Here is a 27450-nt window from a genome sequence, read left to right as displayed (position 1 = left end):
TCTCTCTTCTCCTTTTGCGGCTTTCAAGCTATAAGAAATCACCTAGTCTCTCTCAACTCCTCTCTCTTCTCTCTTCCTTTCTTACCCTAACCATCAACAAGCCTTCATAGATGTAGGTGGCACTCTTGTGCTCTTCTCTTGTAACAAGCAATTGATGATACCTCCAATCATGGGCAACTAGGTAGACTTTAATGCTTGGAAGGATGATGAGACTATCTCTACCTTTGTTGTAGTATGGGATTCTAGCTTTATGTATATGCTACTTGATGTGTGTTGATGATGAGCTTTGTTCTTGCTATTTCTAACCTTGAGGAATCGTGTGTGTGTGTGCTACTTTTTATGTTGTTAATGAGCAATAGGGTTGCCTATAGTAGGTCATGAGGCAAGTTAATTACAGTCATGGGATGCAAATAACTAGTCATGGCCTACTTTGAAGCAATCATGGGCTACTAGATTTTGGTGGTGATGTGGTTATCATATAATGAAACTTCGGCAGTTGTGGCCTCCTTTAGAAATTGTGGGCAACTAGAATTGGTTGTGTGCTAATTGATATGGGTCATGGGCACTTGAAGTAATCATGGGTAGCCTCTTGGGAATTGTAGGTAGTTCTTGCAATAATCTTAGGGTATTATTGCAATTGTGGGTAGGTCCTAAATTAGTCATGGGCAGCATATAAAGTTGTGGTTACACTTGTATTGAATTGTGGGTATGCTATTCAAGATCATGGCTAGCAAGGTAAGCTAATCGCTCATCACAACACCTTCAATCATCATTGCAAGTTGCTTTTCTAATCAGTGATTACCTTAATCAAGCTAAAAATCATAAGCATTGCTTGCTTTTCAATCATGGATTGCTTGTTTTGGTCATGGGGTTACCTTTTTTAGGTGGAAGTCTTCTAATGTACCCTTCAAAATTGTTTACAATTCCCATGACAGTGAGCCCGAATCGCACTTAAAATCTACGAAAATGATAAAATGCATTTTCACCCTTTTCTTTTTATGTTTTACACTCCAATAGCTCTTAAGAATTTGTAAGTTGAGACTCCCTTGCATTTCACACGAGGGAAAATTCTAATAGATGGATAATAAAGTTTGCTAGGACAATATGTAACTATTAAAATTCAATATAACCATGTGTATTCATGTGATAAAATTTAAATTATTAAAATGTGATATCTTATGTAATTTTGATAGTTGTCTCTAAGCTAAGACATAGCAATGACACTACTCCTTGCCATCATCATAAACCTTATATCTCTCTTTATTATATCCAAATAGGACTTTTATATCATTTTCATATATTTGTGAACTCATTTGTTTGTTTTGTGTCATCACGTCATTGTAGATTTTATCTCTAATAAATTGAACATTTTAGGGTGGAAATAAATGAAGGAAGGAGAAGGACATATTATCTTATACCATAAATACCAAGCTAAGTTGTACTATTTTAAATATAGTAAGAAAAATCTAACACCTAACACTCTTAATCATTCAAGTTGAATGATTCTACATTATTGTTTCTTTTTTCAAACCATTGTATATATGTTATTGTGTGGTATATGAAGGAATTCCTTTAGTATGAAGGACCCTCACATAAAGAGTGATAAAAGAATGATAGATAAGGTTGATCAATCTAATACAATATACAATATTTGTGCAAAGTTGATAGAGTGCTTGTTGTCAATGTTTGATGTGCCAGATATCCTATGATTTTGGTCTATCCAAATAGCTCACATTGCCTTTGGTCAATGCAAGGAACGATGCATAATGCATCTAAACTTATATTTTCAAATGATATCCCTATCCAAGGAGTTGTAATGGACAATGGCAAGTGGTGTCTAGGTGACTAAAGATGGAAAATGTAGTGTTGTATGTGATAATTCGAATAGCTCAAGGAGATTTCTATTGTTGTGCCTTGACTTAGAAAAGGCATTACTCTTGTGTAGTGGAGCGATGACATTTCCAAGTTACAAAAATGGAAAATGAGACCATGGAGCAATGCAACATTTCCTTTTTGGATAAATTTTCCTTTGTATTTCAAGAGCTTGCACTTCACTAGATAGACATAATGTAGCTTATGGGTAAAGAAGCTAGATGGAGAATGTACATGTGGACTTGTTTGTGTGATGTTGTTTTCAATGCTTTCAATCAGCTTGCACCACCCACACCCACACCCACAAAAAGATTGGCTTGAGATATTTTTTTCTTTAGTCAAAGGAATCATCAATCCACATGATGAATAACTAGAGTGTCTATTGTTAGAACTAGCATGATTTGATTGATCAAGCACTAGAGCCAATGTAAATAAAGTTTCAAACGTCATTAGCCTTTGTTATGAGATATTTTTTTCTTTAGTCAAAGGAATCATCAATCCACATGATGAATAACTAGAGTGTCTATTGTTAGAACTAGCATGATTTGATTGATCAAGCACTAGAGCCAATGTAAATAAAGTTTCAAACGTCATTAGCCTTTGTTATTGCTGATAAATCAAACTTGATTGGAAGGAGTTATGTTGTATCTTGATTGGAGGGTTTGGTACCCCTAGTGTCAAAAAACAATAGACCTATTAGACCCTTTCAAAGATCCATTATGTCATATTTTGTAACTTGATCACAAAAGCTATCATCCAAAAATTAAAACAACATTTCATAGAGGCTTACATCCTACAAGTTATAAGTTTACACTTGGCATTCACATTATTTGAAATATTTGTGATGCATATACTTGCATAAAATGAGCATAAAGTTATCAATTTTATTTGTTGAGTTGACTTGATATTGGAAGTTGATGTGGCTAGAGCATTTGACAACATTCGTTGGGATTATACTATAACAATAATGATAAGCCTTAATTTCTACACAAGGATACATTAAAGTAGCTTTCCTAAAGGCATTTCATGAAGAAATGATTGTGTATTTAGCAAATAGGTAGATCAATTTCACAAGAATGTTTTAAGGCTACCTTGTTAAAAGCCTTTATATAAGGCTTTGATTCCTTGCTCATTGTGCAATAAAATAAACTTCTTCTTAGAGGAAAATCCTTGTTGTGGAGGTCCGGTTGACACCCCTTTTCAAATACCATGGATCAAGGTGCATTTGGGCTGAAAAAGAGGTGGTTCATGTGCAATTGATTTGAGTTCCTCCTTTAGTGTGGTGGCAACCTATTAGACACCTTCTTTTACCTCATAGTCACCAATTATGTGGGGACTTATAGCAGTCTACTAACCATCAACCAGCTCTAATATCACTCTTGGAAGACCTAGTCATCTAGCATGAATTTGTTAGCTGAACAATTTATGTGCTAAAATTAAAAAATCAACCTTGCACAAAACTAGTTTGATGCTTAACCAACATAGATGCAAAAACCATGCATCCATCAAAACATATATAAAAGGGAAGAAGTATTAGGCATCCAAGGATCAATGTGTTTTTCCTAGTAGATATCGCCATCATTATATGGATTGTGTATGCTACCTCCATATTGCAATATCCAATAATTAAATACACAAATGGCCCTTCTCCCAAAGCTAAGTTCCTATCATCTTCCTTCGTAATAGCTAGAGGCTATAAGAGTTTTGAAAAGCAAAAGCCTATACTGTTTGGGTTTGATTTTGATGGTTGTTCTTATCATAAATTATAAGGTCGCAACCCTTTTAGAATCCAAAAATTAAGCTTAGGGTCCAAAACAATTTGGCGTAATGTTATACACATAATGTGTGCATGTTCTTTTGAATATTGCAATAGAAACTTGATATATGAAAATTTCTCGATCTTGTTTGATAGAGATATTTATAAAGGTATCCCATTTTGTAACACCTCGCTCATAGCTAAAATATGTACAAGGGTGTTCACATGTGCTTTTTAGAAAATAGAACATGGACTACCTTCTTATAAGCATTACACTGCCTACAAGAAGTGATATTGCAATAGTGTTTCAATTTTGTAGTTCACCAAAAATGGTCACCCATTCAATACCAAGGTAAACCATAATTGAAACCTCACTCGTAGCCACAATATATACAAAGGGTGTTCACATGTGTGTTTCAGACAAAGACCTTTGACTACCTTCTTAAGAGCAACCATTACATTACCTACAAGTGATATTGCAATTGTGTTTCACTTTTGTAGTTCACCAAACATGGTCACCCAATATTAAAGTAAACAATATTTCATAAGCATGAGAGTGGCCAGATCACCTTGCACAACCAAAATTGGAAGAGAGAAACATTAAATTGTCTATTAGGTACACTCTCCTCCTCCAAGCATGGTGCACGTGGATCATCCATCCCTACTTTTATTCAAATGTTTCATTATGTTTAATGAGATTCCAAAGTGTAAATGCCACATTTTTTCACCTTTAACCCCAATATCAGACAATAAATAGGCTAACAAGCAACAAAAACTACTCGAGGATCAATATTAGTTATAAAATAATGTAATTTTTCACACATGCTTAAATAGCATGTGCAAGGAACTTGAGAATTAGAGTTTGAATGTAGGTGTTTTAAGGGGAGCACAACTAAAGCATCAAGCTATCCCTCGATTATAAAAGGTCCCATGGTATCAAGTCTCGTCACAAATAATCACTTCCTATAACAAACAAATTGAATCTTTCCATGTGCAAATATGTCTATAGGAACTCCTATCTCATCATTTAAATTGGATGTCTTGAAGTTCAATCAATAGGTAAAATGGAATTAGATACTAGCATTTCCAAAGAGATGGCAAACTACAAACATAAGAAACAATAAGGTCAAAGATAATAGAGCCAATAAGCCAGTTTACAAAAAGGATTAGGAAATGCTATAAGAAATTAATAATATCTTTTAGATAGGCTATTTTTGTGCACCAAAAGTTTGCCATCTTAACTGCAAGACCACTTTTACCATGTCCATTAGTTGGTTGAAGTTGTTGGTTAGATAAGAAGCCACACTTGCATTTTTGTGGGCAAAATTAAGTAATACATATGTGTAGAGAAGTTTCATTATGTTTGAAAATGTGTTGAGATGGATTGCTTTCTGCAATTTTCTGCGTAACTTTATGCATAGCCTAGTGCAAGTCCTTAGGATTTTCACATAACATGGATATATGTACATGAACAAAGAAAATATAACTCACACAATAGTTTAAGGTCCTATGTAGCTATTTTACTAAATGCCGCATGCACACTCACACATGCACGTGCGCGGGCATGCATGCACACACACACACACATATGCATGCATCCATGTTATGGCACTATGTGGTGCCATAGTATAGCACATGGGATTTACTTAATAACAAAGGATAGCTCTAAAGGCTAGGGGATTATAATCCACACAAATTGCGATCTTGAAAGTCAAGTAGCCTTTACAGTTTCTTCTCCAACTATAGCTAGATCAATTAATCAAATTAATACGGTTGCTAAGTGCCAAACTAGTTAAACTTAAGCTGAAGAGCTGTTATTGCATTAGATCTCTACTCAACTAGATTGCAATATTTTTACTTAATGCATCCCTTTATTTCCACAATCGTTAAAAAAAGGTTTGGTTTAAATGCAAACCTTGTGAAAGAAGGCTTCAAGGTCGGGGGATTACAACAAAGTTTGTAAATGGATGGAGCTTGGGAACTGGGAAAATTGTAACATTACTTGTTAGCCCCACCTACAACCATCAATTTCACACCTTTGAACCTCATTCCAAAGTTCCATGCAATCCTGTCATATCATTCTTTTTTCATGCTCATATGGTAACCAAATCATTTGAAAGCCAAATATATCATCTAAGCCTCTTACTTATCACTTTATTCACACTAGTCTATGTTCTTAATAAATAGGTTGTGAAAAGTGGAGAATAAGCTTCTTTCTTTTTGATCGTCATCAACATAATCATGATCATCCCCTTTCCAAAGTTCCCTTTTCCCAAAAAAAAGCCTCTCTCACTTTCTTTACATGATTCAAGATTCATTACTTGCTTATAGAGGTGTTAGAATTATGCTTTCAAGGCCACCAAAACAACATTCCATCTTTTTAAGGATCGGTAAAGCTTCCACCAAACCCACTATGTGGTCCCAAATCAATTTAGAATTGTGATCACTTCATAACTTTATCCTGTTTGATCACACTTGATTTCCATTTCCTTATGTCGAGAACACCTAACAAAGGGACAAGGCCCTAAAATATTTCATCACATTCAAAGATGCAACCTTCATGAGTACCTCAAACAAGTTCGAGGCATGCCAATCGTATTGCTATCATTATGTTTCCTAGTGATTATATTGCATTGTATATTTAACAAAACCTTTGTTCGAAATGAAGATACATTTGCCTTTATTGGCTTGTCATGTGACTAAAGAGAAAAGTCCAAGATACATTCTAAGGTTCATAATCAATTAAACGATAGATTAGATACTCATTAAAATCTCAAGTTGAGATAATCACAATGTGTTTAAGAAGTGACCACTAGATTGTAGAAGTTTCGTTTGTCAAGGGAAATGTTGGGAGTTAGAACATGTTATTATCACTCTCATAAATCATATAACCAAATTTGAAGTACTTCAAAAGATGTAGATAGGGAAATTTTCACACTTTGACAACAAAGAAGATCACATGAAATTTTGGATGCAATCATATGTTAGTTGTTTGCATCTTCTTTCTACAATCTATCTACATCAAATTTTAGATTTGCCCGATCAAAACTCAAATGATTGTGCTAAATGTAGTTTTTGCAATCTGTTGAAATAATAGAGATGCACACTTTGGTAAGTGAATTCGTGTATGCAGTGCATGTTTCTCAACTCTACCTAGCATCTAACATGTTGATCACACTGTGGGTTAATCTAATGGTAGTGCTTTTTCTATGGTTAGTAGCTTGGTACAACCATGTCAAATCATGAAGCACTTTCTTCATTGCTCCATGCTCTACAACTTTACTCATACTTTATCCCACATTGCTATAGTGCTAGACCATATTAAAATAAGATAGCTCATTGTATAAAGTTGAAACAACATACCATACATGTGAACAAAACGACCACATGTCTCAAGTCTTACATTTGTCAAAAAGTACTTTGACGCTCTTGACTTGCTCCCCAGTATCTAGGCAACCTTTTGTGAAAGTAAGAATTTGGTGACATGACAATGGCTTATTAGGCATTGAGATAGATAATATGATTTATTTTTCACTTTTTGTCTTTTATTAAGTCACTTAAATGATTCTATTAATCAATAAAGAGGAGTAATTAATGCTATATTTGTCAATATAATTCTGATCAATTGAAAAGTCACATACATAGCATTCAATGTGCTTGCAAAATCGAATCCTTAACTTTAAGAATCTCTATGTGCACATGCATGTGCTCTTGAGAGAAACACACACATAAATGTGCATACATGCATGCATATATATACATACATACATACATGTGTATGCATGTATGTTTCTATGTATAATGATAATGTTGTCACATTCCAAGCTCCAATTTAAGATTACAATCAAATCTTCTTTAAAATGGCTTGCTTGGTTGTGATGCTTATGTTATAAAAGCTCCAACAAACCACAAACTATGATTAGAATAATCTAATGTTTTAGTAGATATGAATCCCTACTTTGAAAGCTTTATTATTTGCATCATAATCTTGTGGAACCATCTCACATGGATAGGTATGTTTTCTTTTGTTGATGAGAGGTGACTTATCACAACATTTAATGCACATTTACATGGATTCTATAGAGACCCAAACAATTCCTCTAGAAAAGTAGTAGTCAATCATGAACCTTTGTTTGCCATTCTTTAAAGGGCAACCGTTTTGATTTTAGAGGCCCAAAAGATTGATTTGATCTTTGGGTGCCCCTAGTTTTACATGAAAAAGCTAAAAAACCACAAAAATAACAACATTACTAAGTGGCCGATTCATTAAGGTATTCAACAAAAATCTTGTAAGGTACAACAAATTCCACCACACAATAGAGAGTTTTAAGATGCATGTAATTGGAAGGAAAAGGGCTTAGGAAGTAGAACTACTTTAGGCAAGTTTTGAGAACATGAAAAAGAAGCAACAAAGTTTCTCTCACCATCTATCATCAAATCAGAGACTTTCCCCTTCTGAGGAGTTTAGAAGGCACTATCACTTGGGATTTGGGGGGGGGGGGGGGGGGGGGAATTAAATTCAAAGGTTTCAACACCCTTCTAAAGGGTATTTACCCTTTCCCATGCGTAAGAAATAGATATTGACCTTTAAAAGAAGGAAGAAAATCTCCTTATGTCACTCTTTCAAAAACTATGGCATTATAGCCCAAGTGTTTTGAGCGTCTATTGAGTTTATTCAGTGTGTGCATTCAAACCTTTGTTTGCAACCTTGGTGGCACAATCAACTAGCATCCAAATTAGCTCTATATGTATTCCACATAGGGACAAATTAGACATTGGCCTTCAAACGAAAGAATAAGATTTTCTCATATTACTCTTGGGCTATAGCTTATGGGGTTGTAGCTTAAGTGGTTTGAGTTCAATAGGTGAGTGTGTTCAAGCCTTGGGTGCAACCTTGTTGGCACAATCAATTAGCGTCTACAAACTATGGGCTATAGCTAATAGAAGTGTATTTCTAAACTTAGCTGTAAGAGTAGCCTTGAAACAACAATTCTAGGCTACCTAAATTCGTGTCCTCATGTGGGCATGTCTTCTTATTAGGCTCCTCATCCTTCGATAAGTTCGATGGGGCTGAAATTAAAGGTCTCCCCACAATACGCAATGAGTTCATGGATTCAAATCTGGTCAATTGAGTGGTTTGAAGATAAACTATATTTCACAATGATAATACCCTAGTGGCATGAATTAACAAGCCCATCTTGTAAAAGTGATAATTAGTTATCAAAGCGTAGCAACCTAACTCATTGGGTGTGTGTGTGTGAGTTACGGGAGTCCAAAGGTTCAAAACCCTTGATTGGGCGGCTCTACGGTGTTCCAACTTAAGATGAAAGGTGGGGGTTTACCTACTAGCAAAATTTGCCAAAAGGCATTAAAAACACATTATAAGAAAGCAATTATCGACCGTGAGGCTTCATGTTACAAGCTTAGAAGGGTTAATCTCACATGAAGATCAGTCCCCTTGAATGATGGGATCAATGCATGAGAAGCGCACATGCATTTTGAAGCGACATATGTGCTCCCCACATTTAAAGTGGTACCTTGTGTAAAAGAGCAGTAACCCTTGCACGGTGTGGCACTGTGATGTGATGATGCACGAGCTTGAAAAGGTTCAAGTCGCTTTTTGGGTTTGAAAGGGGCTATCAATTTCCATAAGAAACAGTAGCTTAGTGGATAGTCAATTCGCGTGCCAACAAGGAGGATGTGAGTTTGAATCGTGAATGAGGACTAGTATAGGGGGTTGGGGGGTCGTCGTGCATTGTGGGTCATTGCTTTTACATGGGTTACGCGATGACTTGAGATGTATGTGCAATTTTCAGCCACTGATTGCATCACTTGGGGGGGGGGGGGGGGGGGGGACAAAAGTGTATGTGAGAGTGGTGATGAGGCGAGGATCACCCTACAACGTTGTGGTACTTGAAACTTTCCCAACCGCCTTAACAAAGTTGTGGTACTTGAAACTTTCCCTACCCCCTTAGCAAAGAGCACTTTGTGCCCATTTGTTTGTACTTGCAGGCGTGGGAAGAAGCTCCATAAAGTTTCGCGGTGTTATCCATTTCACCTTGGCTGAGGATTTCATCCACTCGTGACGCGCCCCCACCCGCCCCCCCCCCCCCCCCCCCCGGTACATAATTTCAGTTTTCCACCTCTTCTCTCTCTTCTCTCTTGCTTGGTAGGCTCGACCCAATTCCAATTCACATAATCAGCTCTCCTAACAATCGTCAAACCACATGCGTCTCTCACTCGGTCACTCTCTCTCAAACACACTGTCTCACATTCCACAATACACGCTCATTGCCTGAACCCTGAAGCTCCCAATGCCTCCTCCCATGTCTCTCTGCAACCCAGAAACAACTTCTCCCTCCTGCTTTCTTTTTCTACAGTTCTCTTTGTATTCGTCTGTTTTTCTTCTTTTCTTTTCGACTAAGAGTCAGTATTGTCCAAGGTTTGGAACTCCTCCGAGAGTCTCTCTCTCTCTCTTTTCTTTGCTACGGAAGGGTCACTTCATCTCCTCTCTTTATCATGAATAAAAAGGGTGCTGCAGACCAGTGCCTCGCTTGGTCAGGCAAGAGCTTTCTCATTATTAGTCACTCAATTGAACTCAATTTTCTATTGGGCTCTTCTTCTCTCACTTTTGTTCTAAGTTGCATCTCTCTCTCTCTCTCTCTTTCTCTCAGAGTCACACACACACACAAAAGGAATAGCCTGTTGCATTCAATACCCTTATACTTAAACCTTTCCCAATGCTTCAAGCTTTCGGGAGGTTTGCTTCTGCAATCATTCATGAGGTATTCATTTTTCTCTTCCGCTGTCAAGCAATCTCTTGAACCACTGTCTGATTCTTAGGACTCCCTTATGCGAAATAGACAGTTGAATAAATGCCATATAGAAGTTCCCCTGCTCCCTTGCAGGATCAATGTCTGTATGTGTCTGTGCGTGAGTGTGTGCGTGTGCGTGTGTGTACATGAGCTAGTGAACAGTGGTTCACAACGAGAGAGAGAGAGAGAGAGAGAGAGAGAGAGACATTCTGCTTAGTGAGAGTCGCCCTCTCACTGAGGGACTCCTAATTTCACTTGAAGAAATACAACAGTGGCCCCTACCATAAAACAACGTGTGTGTGTCATTGTATCTGTCAGAGTTCTAATCATTATAAGTCTGATAAACCCTCGAAGCTCTGAATGTCAAATCAGAGGACCGAAACGAAACATAGCTTTTAGAAGAAGACATTAACTTTGCCTCACCCAAACACCTGAGAATCGATGGTGCCCTGAACTTCTGATACTTTCGAAAATTCAGGACCATCTGGAACTCGGTCTTGTAAATTCAATGATAATCAGAATGCTTATGGCCCTCACTGCCGCAAAGCCTGGAAGTCCTTAGGGTTGTCCCTAGAGAGTCTCGAATATGTTGTATCAATCCCCAGGAATGCTGACTTTGCTCAGCAGAACATTGAATAAGGCCTTCTGATGAAATAGATTTATGTTCCTTTGCTTAGCTTACTGTTCACACTCACGGCTGGCTAATATTTGCTGAGGTGACATAATGTCTTAAACAAGGCACGGTGGGTTCAAGGTTGAGTCATCCATGGCTTTTGTCTGACATGGATAGACAGGGGTGGGTGCGTCGCATGTGATCTTTGAACAGAAGGCTCGTTCTGCACTGCAATTACAATTTCAATCAAGGCTTTTCTGATGTAAGGATAGGCACCCCAGAGTGTTGCATTCAATATGGGCAGAAATGCCAACTGACTCAGCAGTTCCTTTTTTTTCAAGTTAAAAATCCTTGGACATGTTTGCAGTTCAAATTCATTGGGTGCAGTGGCTGGAGTTTGGTTAAGCTTCTGTACTACAGAGATGGTGATTAATATTTTCTTTCTTGGTGCTCCATTGCAGAGCTAGTAATACATTGTAATCACACATGCAGGGGGTGCATGTGGTCATGGTAACCTGACATGGGCTGATGGTTTAAACCATTTGCAACACAAGAGACTCAAGGTAATAACTTGCAGCAGCTATGATGCCTCAACACTGAATTGGACAGGGAGAAGGAAACATTGCAGTTAAGCTTCAGGTCACATGGCTGGGTACTTGCCTGGGTCAAATGTGCGTTCAGATACGGCACAACCGCCTCATTTAGCTAATGCTGGTTACAGTGCATACGCCGATTCTGGAAATGCTAGTAGCTTGATGTTTGCTCACCCATCCGCATATACTCCACAGGGCAAGTCTACCAATAGTCAAGCAGGGTATGATTATTATTATGGATATCAATCAGCTCATGCACTTGCGCAAGGCTCCCTGGAACATCAGCCCATTGCAGCCTTATACAACCCAAATACAGGGCAACAATATCCGCCTGGCCGTTTGACAAACCAAATGGGCAACAGCCCATACAACTGGGCAGCAGTAAATGAGCTTTCATTTCTACCATCAAATGAAGAACCACATGTCACTGTTGCTGCTAGGCTGTCATCAATCGACTTGGGTCAGCAGCTGTCAAAACCTGAATTCACACACTTTACCATGAAACACGAGTCACCTCATAACGAGCAGTTGTTATTCTTTCAGAATGCATCTGCACGTGGCTTAAACATGGATGTTCCTCAAGCCACAAGAGGACAAACAAGAGGTCTATCCCTGTCCCTTTCGCCACAGCGGCCTGGTCAAATGCAATACTATAACATGCAACGTGAAGAATCCAGTGGAGGTAACTTGAATGACTCTGGATTTCCAGGGACAAGGTCTACTTTGTATATGGGTGACAGACATGCACAGGTGGAGCCAAATGTCATGTCCATACTCCGGCCTGGAGGCTTTCTCAGTAGTTCCAAATACCTAAAGGCAGCACGGCAGCTGCTTGATGAAGTTGTAAGCATTAAAGGAGCGGTTAAAAGTGGTTCAGTAAATAAGTCTAAGCCACAGTCCCAGACCCCTCGAACATCAGCTGTGAATGCATCCACTGCAAAAGATTTCACTAGAACAGATGTGAACTTCCCTGCAGCCAATGCAATGCCACACCCTCCTTTGACTTCTGGGATTGCACCTAGCTCTGAACCACAGACTTCAACTGCTCCTGAGCTCACGCCAGAGGAGAGGCAGGAATTTCAACTCAAGCAAGTAAAGCTGATGGCTATGCTTAATGAGGTAACCTTAAAGTGACTGGTTGAAGTGTTACAATGAGGGCTAAGTCAAGTTCACATGTGAAATTTAGGCAAAACGGCTCTAACATGAACAACACTATAAAGCACACCAAATTAAACAAGTCCATTCAATTTAGATGCACTCCTAATCATATATGTCAACCTGCCTCAGGTGGATAAGAGATACAGACTTTATTACAGTCAAATGCAAACAGTTGTGCGAGCTTTTGAATCCGAAGCAGGCATTGATGCAGCCCAATCATACACTGCCTTGGCTCTGCAGACCATCTCTAGGCATTTCCGGTGCTTGAGAGATGCAATTGTCAGTCAGTTTCGAGTGGCCCAAAGAAGGCTAGGAGAGGAAACCCCTGCATCTCCCGGCTCTGGAGCCATGAAATTGCGCCTTGTCGACCAGCAACTGCGGCAGCAGCGTGCCCTGCACCAGTTGCAGATGATGCAACAGCACACTTGGCGACCGCAGAGGGGCCTTCCTGAACGTTCAGTCTCTATTCTAAGGGCATGGTTGTTTGAGCATTTTCTTCATCCGTAAGTCCACAATTGTCCTTGGTGTCTACTTCATTCTTTCTTCTCTCTCTGTGATGGTTGTGCTGTCTATGTTCATCCTGAGAACTCCAAAAATGAACAGGATGATATGTTCTGAGTTTCTTGTGATGATTACACTCTTATTTGATTCTGTTGCAGTGCATAACCAGTGCATCAATGTAATGTGGCCTCTCGTGTCTTGTATGGTTTTTTATTATTTGTAGCTGTTGAAGCAGCAGACATGTGAATGTTGAGTAATAGTTTGTGAAATTTCCATGTTGGATGTTACATGCAGGTACCCCAAGGATGCAGACAAGCTAATACTGGCGAAACAGACTGGTCTAACTCGTAATCAGGTAAGTTCTTCTGCTACCTGCAAGATGCACTGAAGCTCCTAGACATGATAACTGGATGACAGGGTTGAAAAGTAAAAGCATTTAGTTACTGAGAGAGTCACTGGTATGCTCAGGTTTCCAATTGGTTTATCAATGCACGTGTAAGACTATGGAAACCAATGGTGGAAGAAATGTACCAAGAAGAGACAAAGGAGGCCGAATTGTCAGCCAATCAGAATTCTTATTCTGGAGATGAAGAAGTAAACCCACAGAAAGACTCCATTGAATGGATTGAAGCACGTGGCAATACAGAAGCTGAGAAGCAGATTGTGCTTCAACAACAACAGGAGTTGCATTTTGATGGCACGCATTCAGTGTCAGAGGTGACAACAACTGTTGATACACATCTATATCCTGATCTGAAGAAGGCCCGGAGCTCAGTTGAATCCTCTCGTCTAGGTGTTCTTGCAGAGACAGCAATGTTTTCTGCAATGCATGATGATAAAAAACATGAAGGGAACAGAAGCAGCCTGGAGCAGGACAACAGGCATAGCTTAATGATGATGAGAGAAATGGAGAGAGGATTTGATTCTTACCAGACAGGACTGATGAGGTATGGCACTGCTGCTATGAATGCCATTCCAGTTTCTTTGACTCTGGGCCTTCAGCATTGTGATAACATAGAAGCTCCACATCCCCGGCCGCAACAGTATCTGCAAGCTCAACAACCTAGTCATAGCCTGAGCTATGGTGCACTGCCAGTTCCTTCTCATCAGATTGTAGGTGGCTATACAAATGCTGAAAGCTTAGAATCCCTTGCTCAATTTCATAATCACAAGCGATATCCACTGCACGATTTCGTAGGTTAGCTGCGGATGTGGCTTGTCAGAGGAAAATCCACACATGACACAAACCAAGTCCCCCATTGATCTCCCTCATCATCACCATGTGGTCTGCTCATTCCCAAAGGACATCAATTTCCTCTGGTGATGCAGCAGGAGTGCTGCGATCAATCTGTTGAAGTTCTTACAGGATTTCTATCAGTGGCTGCATCAATGTCGTGAGGCAGGAGCCCTGTGATCAATCTGTTGAAGCTCTTGCAGGAATTCTGTCAGTAGCTGCGTCAATGTCACGGTTGTCGTACAGTGTACACGATACTTGTCAATCTACTGAAGCTCTACAAATGATTCGGCCAATACCTGCTGCGTCTATACGTCATCCTGCCAGTACCTGCACGAGAATTTCATATGGCTTCTACTGGAAACCTCCATCCCCAAAGCTGTGCAGTGGAGCTTCCTGTGTGGATGATTGCAAATTATGGAAGAGCTTTAAGAAGAACCTATGAATGAGATAGATCCCCATAGATGAGCTTCATGAGGAGGAAGCATTTGACCTGCAATAGCTTGCCCAATGTAATTTCTCATCAAATAGCTGTACTTCGCCCACTGCCTCAGAGTACACCAATTTTTGTTGTTATATTACCAGGATGAGCATTGAATGTGATGCCCTTGTTGTTGTACTATACTATAACCACATGGCAAGTCTTTGGCAAACACTTACCATCATGCCCTTAGTAAGGGTCCTTGGGTAAATTTCATGACACCTTAGCCTCTCTTTAGACCTCAAATAATGAATCTTAAGTGATCATGCCCTTAGTAAGGGTCCTTGGGTAAATTTCGTGACACCTTAGCCTCCTTTAGACCTCAAATAATGAATCTAAGTGAAAGTTTACAAGGACTTGCCTCTACAGGTTAAGAAGTGGAAGGCATGAAAGGTGAGAGAAAATGAACAGTGTGGCAATATTAACAAGGTATCTTAAGCATCATAAGGATAGGATTTTTGAAGTTGAATTGACATCAAATTCAATCTTTGCCACCTTATAATATAGATGTAACTCAAGTTCCTCATTGTTAAACACTTCATTTTGTGTGACTATCTAACAAATCCTTTATAGCCCAATTTGGTAGTCCATCAAGGGATATACCTAGGTGAATTTATTCATAACTTCTGCAGAATATCCAAACTTTGTGGCCTAGAATCATTCGAGTCTACTCTCCCAAGGGAAGCTTTACCTCAATCCCACGAGGATTGATCTACAAAAGGGCTCTTAACTAACTTTAAGGTTTTCTAACAAAGTTTCTAGTTTTGGTTATGGGTAGCTACTTATGTAACACAACTTGAATCAAAGCGGATCCATGTTATGCTTGGTTCAACAAGGGGAGGTAGATGTGGTGACCCCCTCCACCTATTGATAAAGTCTCACTTCAATTCTTTAAAATAACACTAAGTCAAGATTTAGATGACATTATAAGAGAGTCAATGTTAAGTTATTTCCACAAGATCCTAGTTGATGCTTCCATGGGAATCCTCTTGCCTAATTGAGATCACCCTACTGCATGACAAATCCATTTGGGACGTCAGGGAAGTTACTATATATATATCCTCTACATCACGTGCATTCAAGGCCTATTTATAAACATTCTTATTTGTAAACTTTACCTGAATAAAACATAACCCTTTTTTATTCAATCTGTAAATAACCCCTTTGTATTACACTCTTTTGTATATGTAAAAAATGTATAAAAATAGTATTTTAAAAATATCTTATTTTGAATCCACGTGATTCACACATATGTTCATGAGTAACTTACCCGAGTTTGGGACTCATCCTCCCACTTTCCATTTAAGACGGGTTTGGTTAGTTTTCTAATTACCTACCACATTAGTTTAACATACACAAGCAATTTCTAAAATTAATATGTTAAGACAAGGTCTGTTCACATAATCATTAGTATGAACACAAATACATTTTTTTAAAAATCCTTTTTAAAAACGAAACCTTTAATACAAAAGTTGTACAATCATTGTTTTATTACATCAATTCTAGTATATATATATAACTTTGTCTAAAAGCTAAACCACAATCCACCCTCAACTAGCCCAGTGCCATGGAATTTTAGGCTCATGATGTGAAAATTACAGTTTGGTTGTCTATATGATGGTCTTGCTAGCTCTTGGTAAGGACAAGTTACAAGGTGTCTTTTATGCTTCCACAAGACTAAGTCACCTAAGTCTGCTCCATGGGACATGATGTATGCTTTATAAATCATTCATTGTTTTAGAAGAAATATTCAACTTGGTTAATTGGCAATATGTGATGACTTCTAGTTTGAAACCTTTCCTCTCTAAGAGTGCATTCACTACTTGAGAAAGTGAAGTTCTGTAAGTCATGCTACATATGTCATATTATATGTGATCATGGATAATCATATGGCTTGGTTGAGGCCTTGACTACACGTGTCAGTGATGTAGTTACTCCAAAAACATGACTCACAAGTTCATTATAAAGAAAGACCACTAAAGTTCATGAAGTTTACCATGTCTTTGAGCATAGGACATTGTAAATGTCTTGCATCTTACTTGTGTAACTAGTGATACCTATGAAATACTCAAGTAAAAAACAAGAGGACAATGTGATCAAAGCCGCATTTCTCGGGCTTCTTCAGAGGTTGAGAATAGGGCACATCTTGGATGGGGGAGAATGAAGCTCATACACTACCACACAAAGGAGCTCAAGCCATGCAACCACAAGCAATTGAAGAGGACTCTACTTGACATGTAAGTACCTCTTTTCCCATGCATTTACGAAAATGGAAGGCCACTCTTGGCTATGTGAAACAGGGTAAAAATGTATATAGAGGAGAGCAGTGGCCCATTGACAGCATCACATATCCTTCTCCTCTTGAAGATTCATGATCAATCATTGGTCTTACTTGACATTGATATGATTGATGCAAGTTGACATTGCATGAGTATTGTGGAAGGGGTATCAAAAGAGCATCTTGATTGCTTCATGTACACGCTTGGGGTTGAAATAGGTAAATAATAACACGGCAGACAAAAGCAGCAGGATTTCCTTCTTCTCTCCTACTTCTACATACTTATTGCAAGCTACCTATTGCTTGTTACATGCTCTTGAATATAGGGGTTGTTTTTGTACTTAATCAAAGAATCTTCTTGGAAGGTTGAAGCCATGTATATGGGCTGAAATAGGCAGCCCACACAGTGATTTTTGCGGACAACAGGTCATTTTTCTTCTCTATTGCTTCATACGGTGTGATAGACACTTGTATTTGACTAATCTATACACTCCATGTTTAGAGAAGCTTATGCTATCATCAGAGGTGAATTCCTGAAGATATTTGGGCTAATTTGGGGCTGATATCTTTAGCCATAATCAGAGAATTAGCTACAATAGTGCTCTTTTGATTTATTTCTTACTCTACAAAAGACGTCTTAACAAAATATGCAAGTCTTAAGTGTCCCTATGGCAGGGCAACATTTGTAGATCATTGATAGATGCTTTGAATTGGATTAAGATGAGTTTTTTTCTCTTTATTTATTGGCTATAGTAACCTATCCTTATCAGGAACTCTATTTGAAGCTTTCTTGAAGTAAGTCTCTTTTGCTCTACAAGCTTGAATTTGACTCATAATCTTTTGTCCCTATCAATATACATTAAATGTTATCATGCAAAGTTTATTCATGCTTTGACATCATGTATGATTGAAGGGATGCAGAGTTGTTTATGATATATGACAGGCTACATCATATTGTAGTTGAATACGTATCTTGTGATTGCTTTTACAGTCAATAAAACAAGCTTAATTTGAGTTAGATCTTATGAGGTAATACTCTTGTGTTCTTTGCTAAGAATATGCAGTTGGCAACTCTATTAACATCTTTGAGAACTTGCCTTGAAACCTTCAACCCTTCTCTTATCTCTATCTTCTCCGGAGTCTAAGCTCTTGAGTTCGCATACATTCTTCTCTGTCAAACCCCTGTGGTTGACCGTGAAGTTCCTCTTGAACCTTTAAACATTCATTGGAATCTACTTATCTCTTAAAGACACATCTCCATCTATCTTGTCTAGTTTTCTTGCCAAACCCATGTGGTGACCTTCAACCCTACGCGCTCCGACATTGGTGAACCAAACATGAAGGTCGGTCATAAGAAAACTCCAAGATCGAGGATTCTTCACGAGATATTCTACGACAGTTGGTGTGTATAATGTAGCAGACTCAGCAACAACAAATTCAAATGTTACAACAACAACAACAAAGGCAGGACGAAGAGAGGATTGATTCCACAGCTATCAAAGCCCTAGAAGAAGTTGGGCGAGAATTAAAAAAATTTAATGGTCAAAATGTCTATGTTTTCATCCGCTTGTATGTTGAGAAAATGCTCTTATTTGGTGTATCGCAACATGCATGGAGTCGTTATTTTGCTAGACTAGTCAAGCACGATCTTCAAGAGAGAATCCATGGTCTTTTTCAGTAAGATGTAGATTGGGCTGTATTAAAAAAATCCCTACACGAAGAATTCTTCTTAGAAGACTCTGGCCTTATGACGAAGAAAAGTTTCACCGATTGGGTTGAGAATCCCAACAAAGGTTTAGCTGCAACAACTCTATACCATGAGTTTGAAAGTAAATTTGGACAACTTGATGTTGAAGATCAACAAAGTATGGAAGGTCAGAAGATTGAATTATTCCTTAAGGCTGCAGATCCCATCCTGCAAGAGAAGCTTGCTGATCGCCTAGAGGATGCAATCTCCGAAACAGGAGTCAAAACTACATGGACAGATGTTACTGATGCAGTTAACATGATTGCTCGAAGAAAGCCGATGCGACTAAGATTGGGCTCTACTTCAACTTCAACAACTCCATGGATGGAGCCTATTCCATCTCCAAAAACCCCTATCTCTTTGACTAATCGATCAATTCTTTCTTCTTTTTTTCTTCTAAAAATGATGTCATGGATGAACTCATTAAAAGCATGTGAGATCTTCATTTGAATCTTACGGAAATTAGTTCCAAAGTAGAGAAGCTGGATGTCAAAGTCGAAGAGCAAGGACGATCATCAACTCAAAGACCCATGAGAGAATGCTATAAGAGGCACTATATTTGATGTAACAGCCAACAACTTGACAAGAGGGAATGTACTGCCTTCTGTGAGGCTAAAGCACAGAAGCTCATCTTTTGGAAAGACAAAAAAACTCATATAGTAGAAACTGGTCTTCCACTGGAGTCAAATTTTTGCAATGGTGGAACGAAGAAAAGACTAGAAGATTTAGCTATAAAGAATGCCTACGCAGTAATTGATGCAGCTATCTATGGGCTACAAATTGAGCCGACTAAATTCAATTTGAAAGCATGTAAAGCTGATGTGCAATCTAAAGTATGGAAGCATGCATTACATAAAATGGAATATGGCAAAGCAGCCAAAGATGATTTGACTAACGTTAGTCAATGCATTCGAGGAATAACTGGTTGGGAAGAACCGGTAGATTCTTTCTCCACCTTTGTACATTTGGTTGAAGTCAATCATAAAGAAGTCTTGGTTGAAGAAAAGAGAATAAGAGAAGATAAACCTGTCCCTTCTCCTTCTGGCCCTTCGAAATGGGTAACTAGAAGAACAGCTGAACAACCAAAGCCTGCTGAAAATACAACCCCAGATCAAGAGATGGAAGATGCACCACAATCTAAGAAGGCCGAAGGAAAGAAGAAAGGCAAGCAGCCAGGCTACAAATTGCACTCTAACATAGAAACTGCTACCGATCTCAAACGAGTCCTAGAAGAACGAATTCTGGGAAGTAAAATTAAGTTTACCTTAGGTGAAATTCTTGGAATTGCCAAACATGAATTTCATTATGTAATTATTAACGTAATCAATAGAAAAAGAAACAATATGTTGGTGATGATGTTAAAGAAACAATGCATGCTTTTTTGCAAGCTCTTCGAGTATTTGTGCAGGATGAAGAGAAGTTGAATATCTTAGACCATGGTTCTGAGATAAACGTCATGGCTAGGAGTCTCTATGAAAGTAGCGGATGGCACATAGATGTTGATCCAGGCTGGTGAATGAGAGCCACAAACAATTCTTCTGGAGAGTTATATGCTGCATGTCCTAATGTGCAGGTAACTATTGGAGACATAAAAGATAAATTTCACTTCTTTATTCAAAACTCTTGTAGTTACCCTATCATTCTTGGGCAACCTTACATTTTTGAATCCCACTTGGAAACAAAAGCTCTTGATGATGGTTCTTCCTATGCTCGAATCCGAAGCAAGGATAATGCACGAGCTATCCAATTTCTTATTGTGTGTGTTAACCATCATTGAAACAGAGATCAATTGTAAGATTATCATGTGCCTTCTAATGCTTGAGAATTCAAGGGTTTTCAGGCTGCACTGCTATAAAAGGAGGCTATGGCAGTGCTTCATGTAAAAAGAATGTGCCTCCTCATGCTACAAAAGCTGTGTCTCGAGCAAATCTACATGTATGTATAGCCAACAGTATGAGCTATTATAAGTCTCTTCTCGCTATGGCTAAAGCTGAAAGAAAATATTTATGTCATGTAAAAGGAGAGCTGAAAACTTATGACATGATGGCTGAAAATGAAGATATTTCAGGCATTTTTTTTGGGCTAATTAGTACTGACACATTGGCTAAAATATATGCAGTTGTTCATGCAGAAAATCAAGCTGAAAATCAGTCCATAGAAGTATGTACATTGATTGTTATTAGGCAATTCAAGACTTTGTTGAACAGCTATTAGTTTTCTCAATAAGACTGAAGCGCAAGTGGAAACGAAGTACAAGACGGTGGATAAGAAAGTCAAGCTTGTGGCAATCCCACTGCCTCTTGAAAGTGAAGGGCTAGCTGATAGGGCAGGAAATCAGCCAAGTCTTCATGACCCTACCAACATTGGTCACAAGTTTACATTGGAAAGTATAAAAGAGCTCAAAATAGGTGATAATTCTTTCCTTTTATCAGCTGAAAAACACTCTTTTATGCAAATGCTAATGAAACATGGTAAAGCTTTTGCATTTCAACCAAGTGAAATAGACTGTGTGGATCCAAATATTGTGGCTCCTATGGTCATTTTTACGATTTCACATGTGCCTTGGAACCTCAAGCCTATTCATGTTCCAAGGGCGCATTTGTCCAAATTACTGGAACTTCTGAATGAAAAGATTTGAATGAAGATTTTAGAACCTTCTTCAGTACCTTACTCAAATTGATGGTTTATTGTGCCCAAGAAAAATGGATCTTTACGATTCATTCAAGATCTACAGCATGTTAATCGAGTCACAATCCGAAATGTTGGTTCGGGTCCAATTGTTGACAAGTTTGTTGAAACCACAAGGTGCAACAAATTCCGTGGCACATATGATGAACGCCATGCACAAAGTCTTAAGGGACTTTATTCCACAACTTACTCTTCCTTTTCTTGATGATGTACATATCAAGGGATGTGAAGTCTATGAAAGGAACGAGGAGCTTAATGAACATGGCTATGGGACATTTGTAGTTAACCATATTCTTGATTGTGAAAGGATTTTAACAATGTTAGAAGAGGTTCATCTTACCCTTTCTGGAGCTAAATCGATTTTTGGAGTTGAAGAAGTCCTTGTGATTGGACATCTATGTAGTTCCTACAGATGTAAACCTTCACCAATCAAAATAGATTCCATAAGGATAATGCAATAAAAATGCACAAATATTTTAGAGAGGTGAGATGATTTCTTGGCGCATGTGTATTCTATCTCATATGGATACCACATTTTTCTCATGTAGTCGAAAATATTTCTCAATTATTAAGAAAATGCCAAAGATTCTTTTGGGATAAAGAGCATACTCTCACTATACGCAAATTAAAGAAGTTGTTAATTTCAGCCCCCACTCTCAAAAGGGCCGATTATTCAAATGGACAACCCATCATCCTTACTGTGGATACAAGTCCCATTGGGATAGGATGGGTTGTTGGCTAAGAAGATCTTGAAGGTAACATGTATGTAATTATTTTTGGAGCAAAGGTTCTCAATAAATGTTAAAGAAGGTATGCATAAGTAAAAAGGGAATTGTGGGGAGTTGTAACAGCATTAAAGTGTGATCATGAATACTTTATAGGTCCTCCTGTAGTGGTAGAAATTGATTGCCTTCCACTCTTGGGCATGATTGCCAAAAGTGCTCTACACCTAACATTGCTATGCTAAGATGGACTACATATATTAAATCTCCCAACCCCTAATTAAAGCATATTGCAGGAAAGGAGAATCCAGTTGCTGACATGTTGTCACGCGCAAGATATGATAATGAAGAGGAGCTGATGGAAGAAGATGAAATTGAAGAGTCTATACTTGCTGAATTTCATTCCATGACTGCTGATAATACCGTTTCAGCTGCTGCATATACAGAACCAAAGTTGAAAATAGCAAGTGTAGTTGATCTTCTTAATGGTACAACATTAAATACATCAAGAACATAAAAATGTACTACTGTAAATCAGAAAACAGGAACAGAGATTAAAGGTTTTGCCTATGGAAGAAGGGTGGTCAACTAGAAGCCAGCATGCTCATTGCATTACTCAAGTTCTAGCTCATTTCCTTGAAGAAGATTGGCAAGTATTTGAGTACAATGAAGAAGAAGGAGACTTGGACTGATAAGGAGTTCAAGCATATTAAGAGGAAAGCTTATGGCTTTTTTCTTAAAGATGGGCATCTATGGAAGCACACAAAGAAGAAGAAAGGAGCACTTGTTTGAGTTTTAGGTAACAAAAGATTGCAGCAACATGTAATGAAGGAATTTTATGAAAGTTTGTGGGCTGACTATAGAGGCAAATGGGGAACCTTTATTAAAGTCAAAGAAAAATACTAGTGGGCAGAACATGTATAGAGACATAGAGCATTTTGTTGAAACTTGTCATGTGTGTCAAATGTACTCTATGGTTAAGCATCGAGATGGGTTACAACCGACTTATCCCTTGTCTATACATTATAGATGGGTTATAGATCTTGTAACCATGCCTACAGGGATATGGAATATGCGGTATTTAGTGCTTGCAAGAGAGGATCTGACCAATCTTGTTGAAGGTAAAGATTTAACAACCAAGACCACTCAAGCTATTTGTCTCTTTTTGCTTGAAGAAGTATTTTGCAGATATGGTTGTGTCGGCAAAGTAACCACAGATAGAGGAGAGTTGGATGCTGATGAGGCACGCAACTTCTTTGCTCAATTGGGTATTAAGTTGGCTTTGACATCAACCTACAATCTTGAAGGCAATGGAAAAAGTGAGAGAGGGCATCAGCCTATTCTCAAAGCTCTAGCAAAGTCTTAGAGGAAAGATCAAAGAATGGCCTAAAATGTTGCCTTTCGCATTATGGGCTGACCGGACCACTCACAATACCGTAACTAGCTATATGCCAGTTGAACTTATGTATGGGCAGCAACCAATTATGCCAATTGAAGAATCTATTCTCACATGGAGTCTTCTACCTTGGGAGGAAGGCATCAGTAGAGAAGAGTTGCTAACTTTGCGCATATGGCAGTTAGAAAAAAGGCCTGAAGATGTTCAAGCAACTATTGAGAAGCTACTACCACACAAAGGAGCTCAAGCCATGCAACCACAAGCAACTGAAGAGGACTCTACTTGACATGTAAGTACCTCTTTCCCATGCATTGACGAAAATGGAAGGCCACTCTTGGCTGTGTGAAACAGGGTAAAAATGTATATAGAGGAGGGTAGCATCCCATTGTGGATGGGGGCTTGTTCTTGCTCTTGGAAGTTAACTACAAGCTACCATTGTAGAAGCTTGAAAAGAGGAGTATCAAGAAGCCTTCTTGACTTGATTATGTGATGAAAGTGGGCTGAAATGGGCAGCCCAAACAAAGTATTGTGGACAATAGCACATATCCTTCTCCTCTTGAAGATTCATGATCAATCATTGGTCTTACTTGACATTGATATGCTTGATGCAAGTTGACATTGCATGAGCATTGTGGAAGGGGTATTAACAGAGCATCTTGATTGCTGACTCATAATATTTTGTCCCTATCAGTCTACATTACATGTTATCCTGCAAAGTTGATTCATGCTTTGGCATCATGTATGATTGAAGGGATGCAGAGTTGTTTATGATACATGACAACATATTGTACTTGAATACATTTCTTGTGGTTGCTTTTACAATCAATAAGACAAGCTTGATTTGAGTTAAATATTATGATGTAATACTCTTGTGTTCTTTGCTAAGAACATGCAGTTGGCAACTCTATTAACATATTTGAGAACTTGGTTGAAACCTTCAACCCTTCTCTTATATCTACCTTCTCCGGAGTCTAAGCTCTTGAACCCACATACATTCTTCTTTCTCAAACCCCTGTGGTTGACCGTGAAGTTACTCTTGAGACTTTAAACATTTACAGGAAACTTCTTATCTCTTGAAGACACATCTCCATCTATCTTGTCTAGTTGTAACGTGTTCCCCTGTCCCTTGTAGGACGCGTCTTAGCAGCCCATCGAGAAGAGAGTCTAGAAAGCACCACCCGGCACTCACAAGGAATGTCACGGGGTTTGCGATCAAGGTCTTCCCGAGTCTGCCACGAAGCCAAAGCATCTGGTTGTTCCCACTTAGGACCAACCTGAATCAGGTTTTCCTAATAGTCAAGTTCCAAGGAGGTAGCTAGCGTCAAGCCCCAGACAAACCACTTTGCGTAGAACATCAGGGTCGAAGCGGATTTATACAGCACTTGGTTCAAGGAGAATGGGAAACAAGAGGGATGTGAAGCTCAAACTCTCTGCCCCTAAGGCATAGTCCCATTCCGTTCCCCTAAAACAACATAAATTGGGACTCTAGCTCTATTGATTCTAGGTCATTGTTACCTCGCTGTCAAATCCTTTGAGAAAAGTTCCCAGCTAATCGGGACCACCCTTCCGTAGGACGGACCTAGAGTCACATCCACCGCACTTTCCTCGAGTTGCTTGGTTATCTAATTACCTACCACATTTAGTTTGACAAGCAAAAATAGCTTCCTTAATTAATCAATTAATCACTGGTTCCTTCACGTAACTTAAGCATTGACACAGAAAAACAATGTCAAGCAAGTTCCTTTTTCAACATTTGATCTTTATTTATCATAGTCTTTGGAATACATCAAATAACCTGCCCGAAGGCTATCCCAGCAATCCTCAGGGATCGCTTATTCCAAGTTCCACCCGTTGACTAGTATACGGGCCTCGAGATCCCATCTCGAGTCACATCGGCCTCTTGTGCAGGATACGAAGGCAAGGAATTTATGGCCAAAGCCCCCCCTAGCACCCAAGCATCCTCCTACTGCAAGTAGCACCCACGGAGAGACCTCTCGCGACGGGTTCGATCCACATACACGACGTGGCTAACAACCCCCTTGGATAGGGTCAGGCAGGCAGTCGGAGGTAACTGATATTGCCTCTCCTTCTAGGCTTTTAACCTGAAGCATTAGTTGTTTTTCCTGAAATTAGTTCCTTGAGCAAAGAAGTACAAACAGTGCACCTAAGTGTACGATCACGAGCATTCCAGTGGTTGCTCGTACGGCCAACTGCTAAGGTGTGATTCCTTTTCCCCGAATACTTCCAGCATTTGATCCTAGATCAATCGCGACTTGGCAAGATCCCAAGGGTTTCGTAAGCTGAGTTGCTTGTTTACACTTTTTCCTTGGGTTAGGGTTTATACCCTATTGACCCAAATTGTCACTACTTTAGGTTTCCTTTAATTATGGTCAATAAATCCTGGATAACCTCGTCGCCCTAACTTGGTTGGTCAATTGCTTTCTTGGCAATTCATTACTGCCCTGGCTTGACAAATCAGTCTTCAAGGAAGAGTGTTGAAGCATGATGAATACTCAATTCCTAGGAAATTTAACTTGCAATTAGAACTCACCAAACTTGGTCTAAGGTGTAGGGGTTCTACTTTGTGATTTAGATGCAGGAGCATATGATGTTACAGCTTGTTGCACGAGATAGGTGTCAGCACCTAACTTGTGGAATTATTTTTCTTATCACACGGTATTCCTTGATCAAGAATACCTTTGATCAAGATATAGGGCTTGGGAGTCCTATTGACCCAATCCAAAACCCTAACCCTACTAGGCCGATAAACATTTTGGCCCTAGGGTCCCTAAATTCCTTGCGGAGATCTAGCATTTGGTCAACTGATCCTTAGGGTGAGAACCCTAGATCATTCTTGCGCGGGCGATTAGATAATCCTAACATTTCGAGAATGTGGGTAGGACCTTTGAGATCGGAAATATTAAATCGGCATCCTAAGTGCGATACTAGGTAGAATTTTAACATAACTTAACCTAACCCAGCACATTGAGGTGTTCGTCGTACACTAACTATTCACGCATGTATGAATCTCATGTGAGATACACAATTACATGCGATTTACCTAATTGATCTAATTGTCTTACGATTAAAGGGGATCCTTCCCTTAGAGATGCAAATACTTCCTTCTAAACTTGCAAGTACTTTCCCTAAAAGATGTAAGTAACTGCAAGATGTATGAGATGTATCATTCCATGCGAATATGCAATTTCAAGACCATAGACCTTTTGCATTTATGCAACTATAGGATGTATAGTGATCTTTCTTTTCCTTGCCCTATGCGATATTGATTGATGCATCCCTTCCCAAATTTGAACTTTGATAAAAGAACTCTATGCATGGATGCACCATTCTTTCATGACCAGATGCCAATGAATACATCATTGATTTAATCATTCTTTTATCACTTATCTCAACCTAAAAATGTAGCTATCAATGCATGCAAATTGCATAAAATATGTTTCATTGTCAAAGTTCATAAATCTTTTCCTTTTAATGCAACTATTTAGACATCATCTAGTGACGGTCTATGATTATCTTACACACGAGTCACAACCAGGAATTTATTACATAAGTGCATTATGTGTTATATGCCCTAT

The 27450-nt window shown here is 38.8% G+C and overlaps 1 protein-coding gene across 3 annotated transcripts; it reads left to right on the top strand.

Moving 5' to 3' along the window:
* Positions 1 to 9819: 9819 nt before the first annotated feature.
* On the top strand, positions 9820 to 15473 carry LOC148022596 (BEL1-like homeodomain protein 1). 3 transcript variants are annotated; one of them, XM_087695554.1, is made up of 5 exons: positions 9820 to 10413; positions 11549 to 12768; positions 12937 to 13310; positions 13603 to 13663; positions 13777 to 15473. In XM_087695554.1, exons 2-5 carry the CDS (start codon positions 11701 to 11703, stop codon positions 14509 to 14511), a joined length of 2238 nt encoding a protein of 745 aa, XP_087551680.1. In that variant the 5' UTR covers positions 9820 to 10413; positions 11549 to 11700; the 3' UTR covers positions 14512 to 15473. The 3 variants fall into 3 exon arrangements, with proteins under 3 accessions (XP_087551680.1, XP_087551678.1, XP_087551679.1); XM_087695552.1 differs by having other exon boundaries at positions 11518 to 12768; XM_087695553.1 differs by lacking the exon at positions 9820 to 10413 and having other exon boundaries at positions 10420 to 12768.
* The last annotated feature ends 11977 nt before the right edge of the window (positions 15474 to 27450 follow it).

The sequence above is a fragment of the Lygodium microphyllum genome, chromosome 16 (genome assembly GCF_053477565.2).
Source record: "Lygodium microphyllum isolate KBCC chromosome 16, Lygodium_microphyllum_v1.1.10, whole genome shotgun sequence".
Taxonomy (NCBI): domain Eukaryota; kingdom Viridiplantae; phylum Streptophyta; class Polypodiopsida; order Schizaeales; family Lygodiaceae; genus Lygodium; species Lygodium microphyllum.
This window is presented reverse-complemented; position numbering and strand designations above follow the sequence as displayed.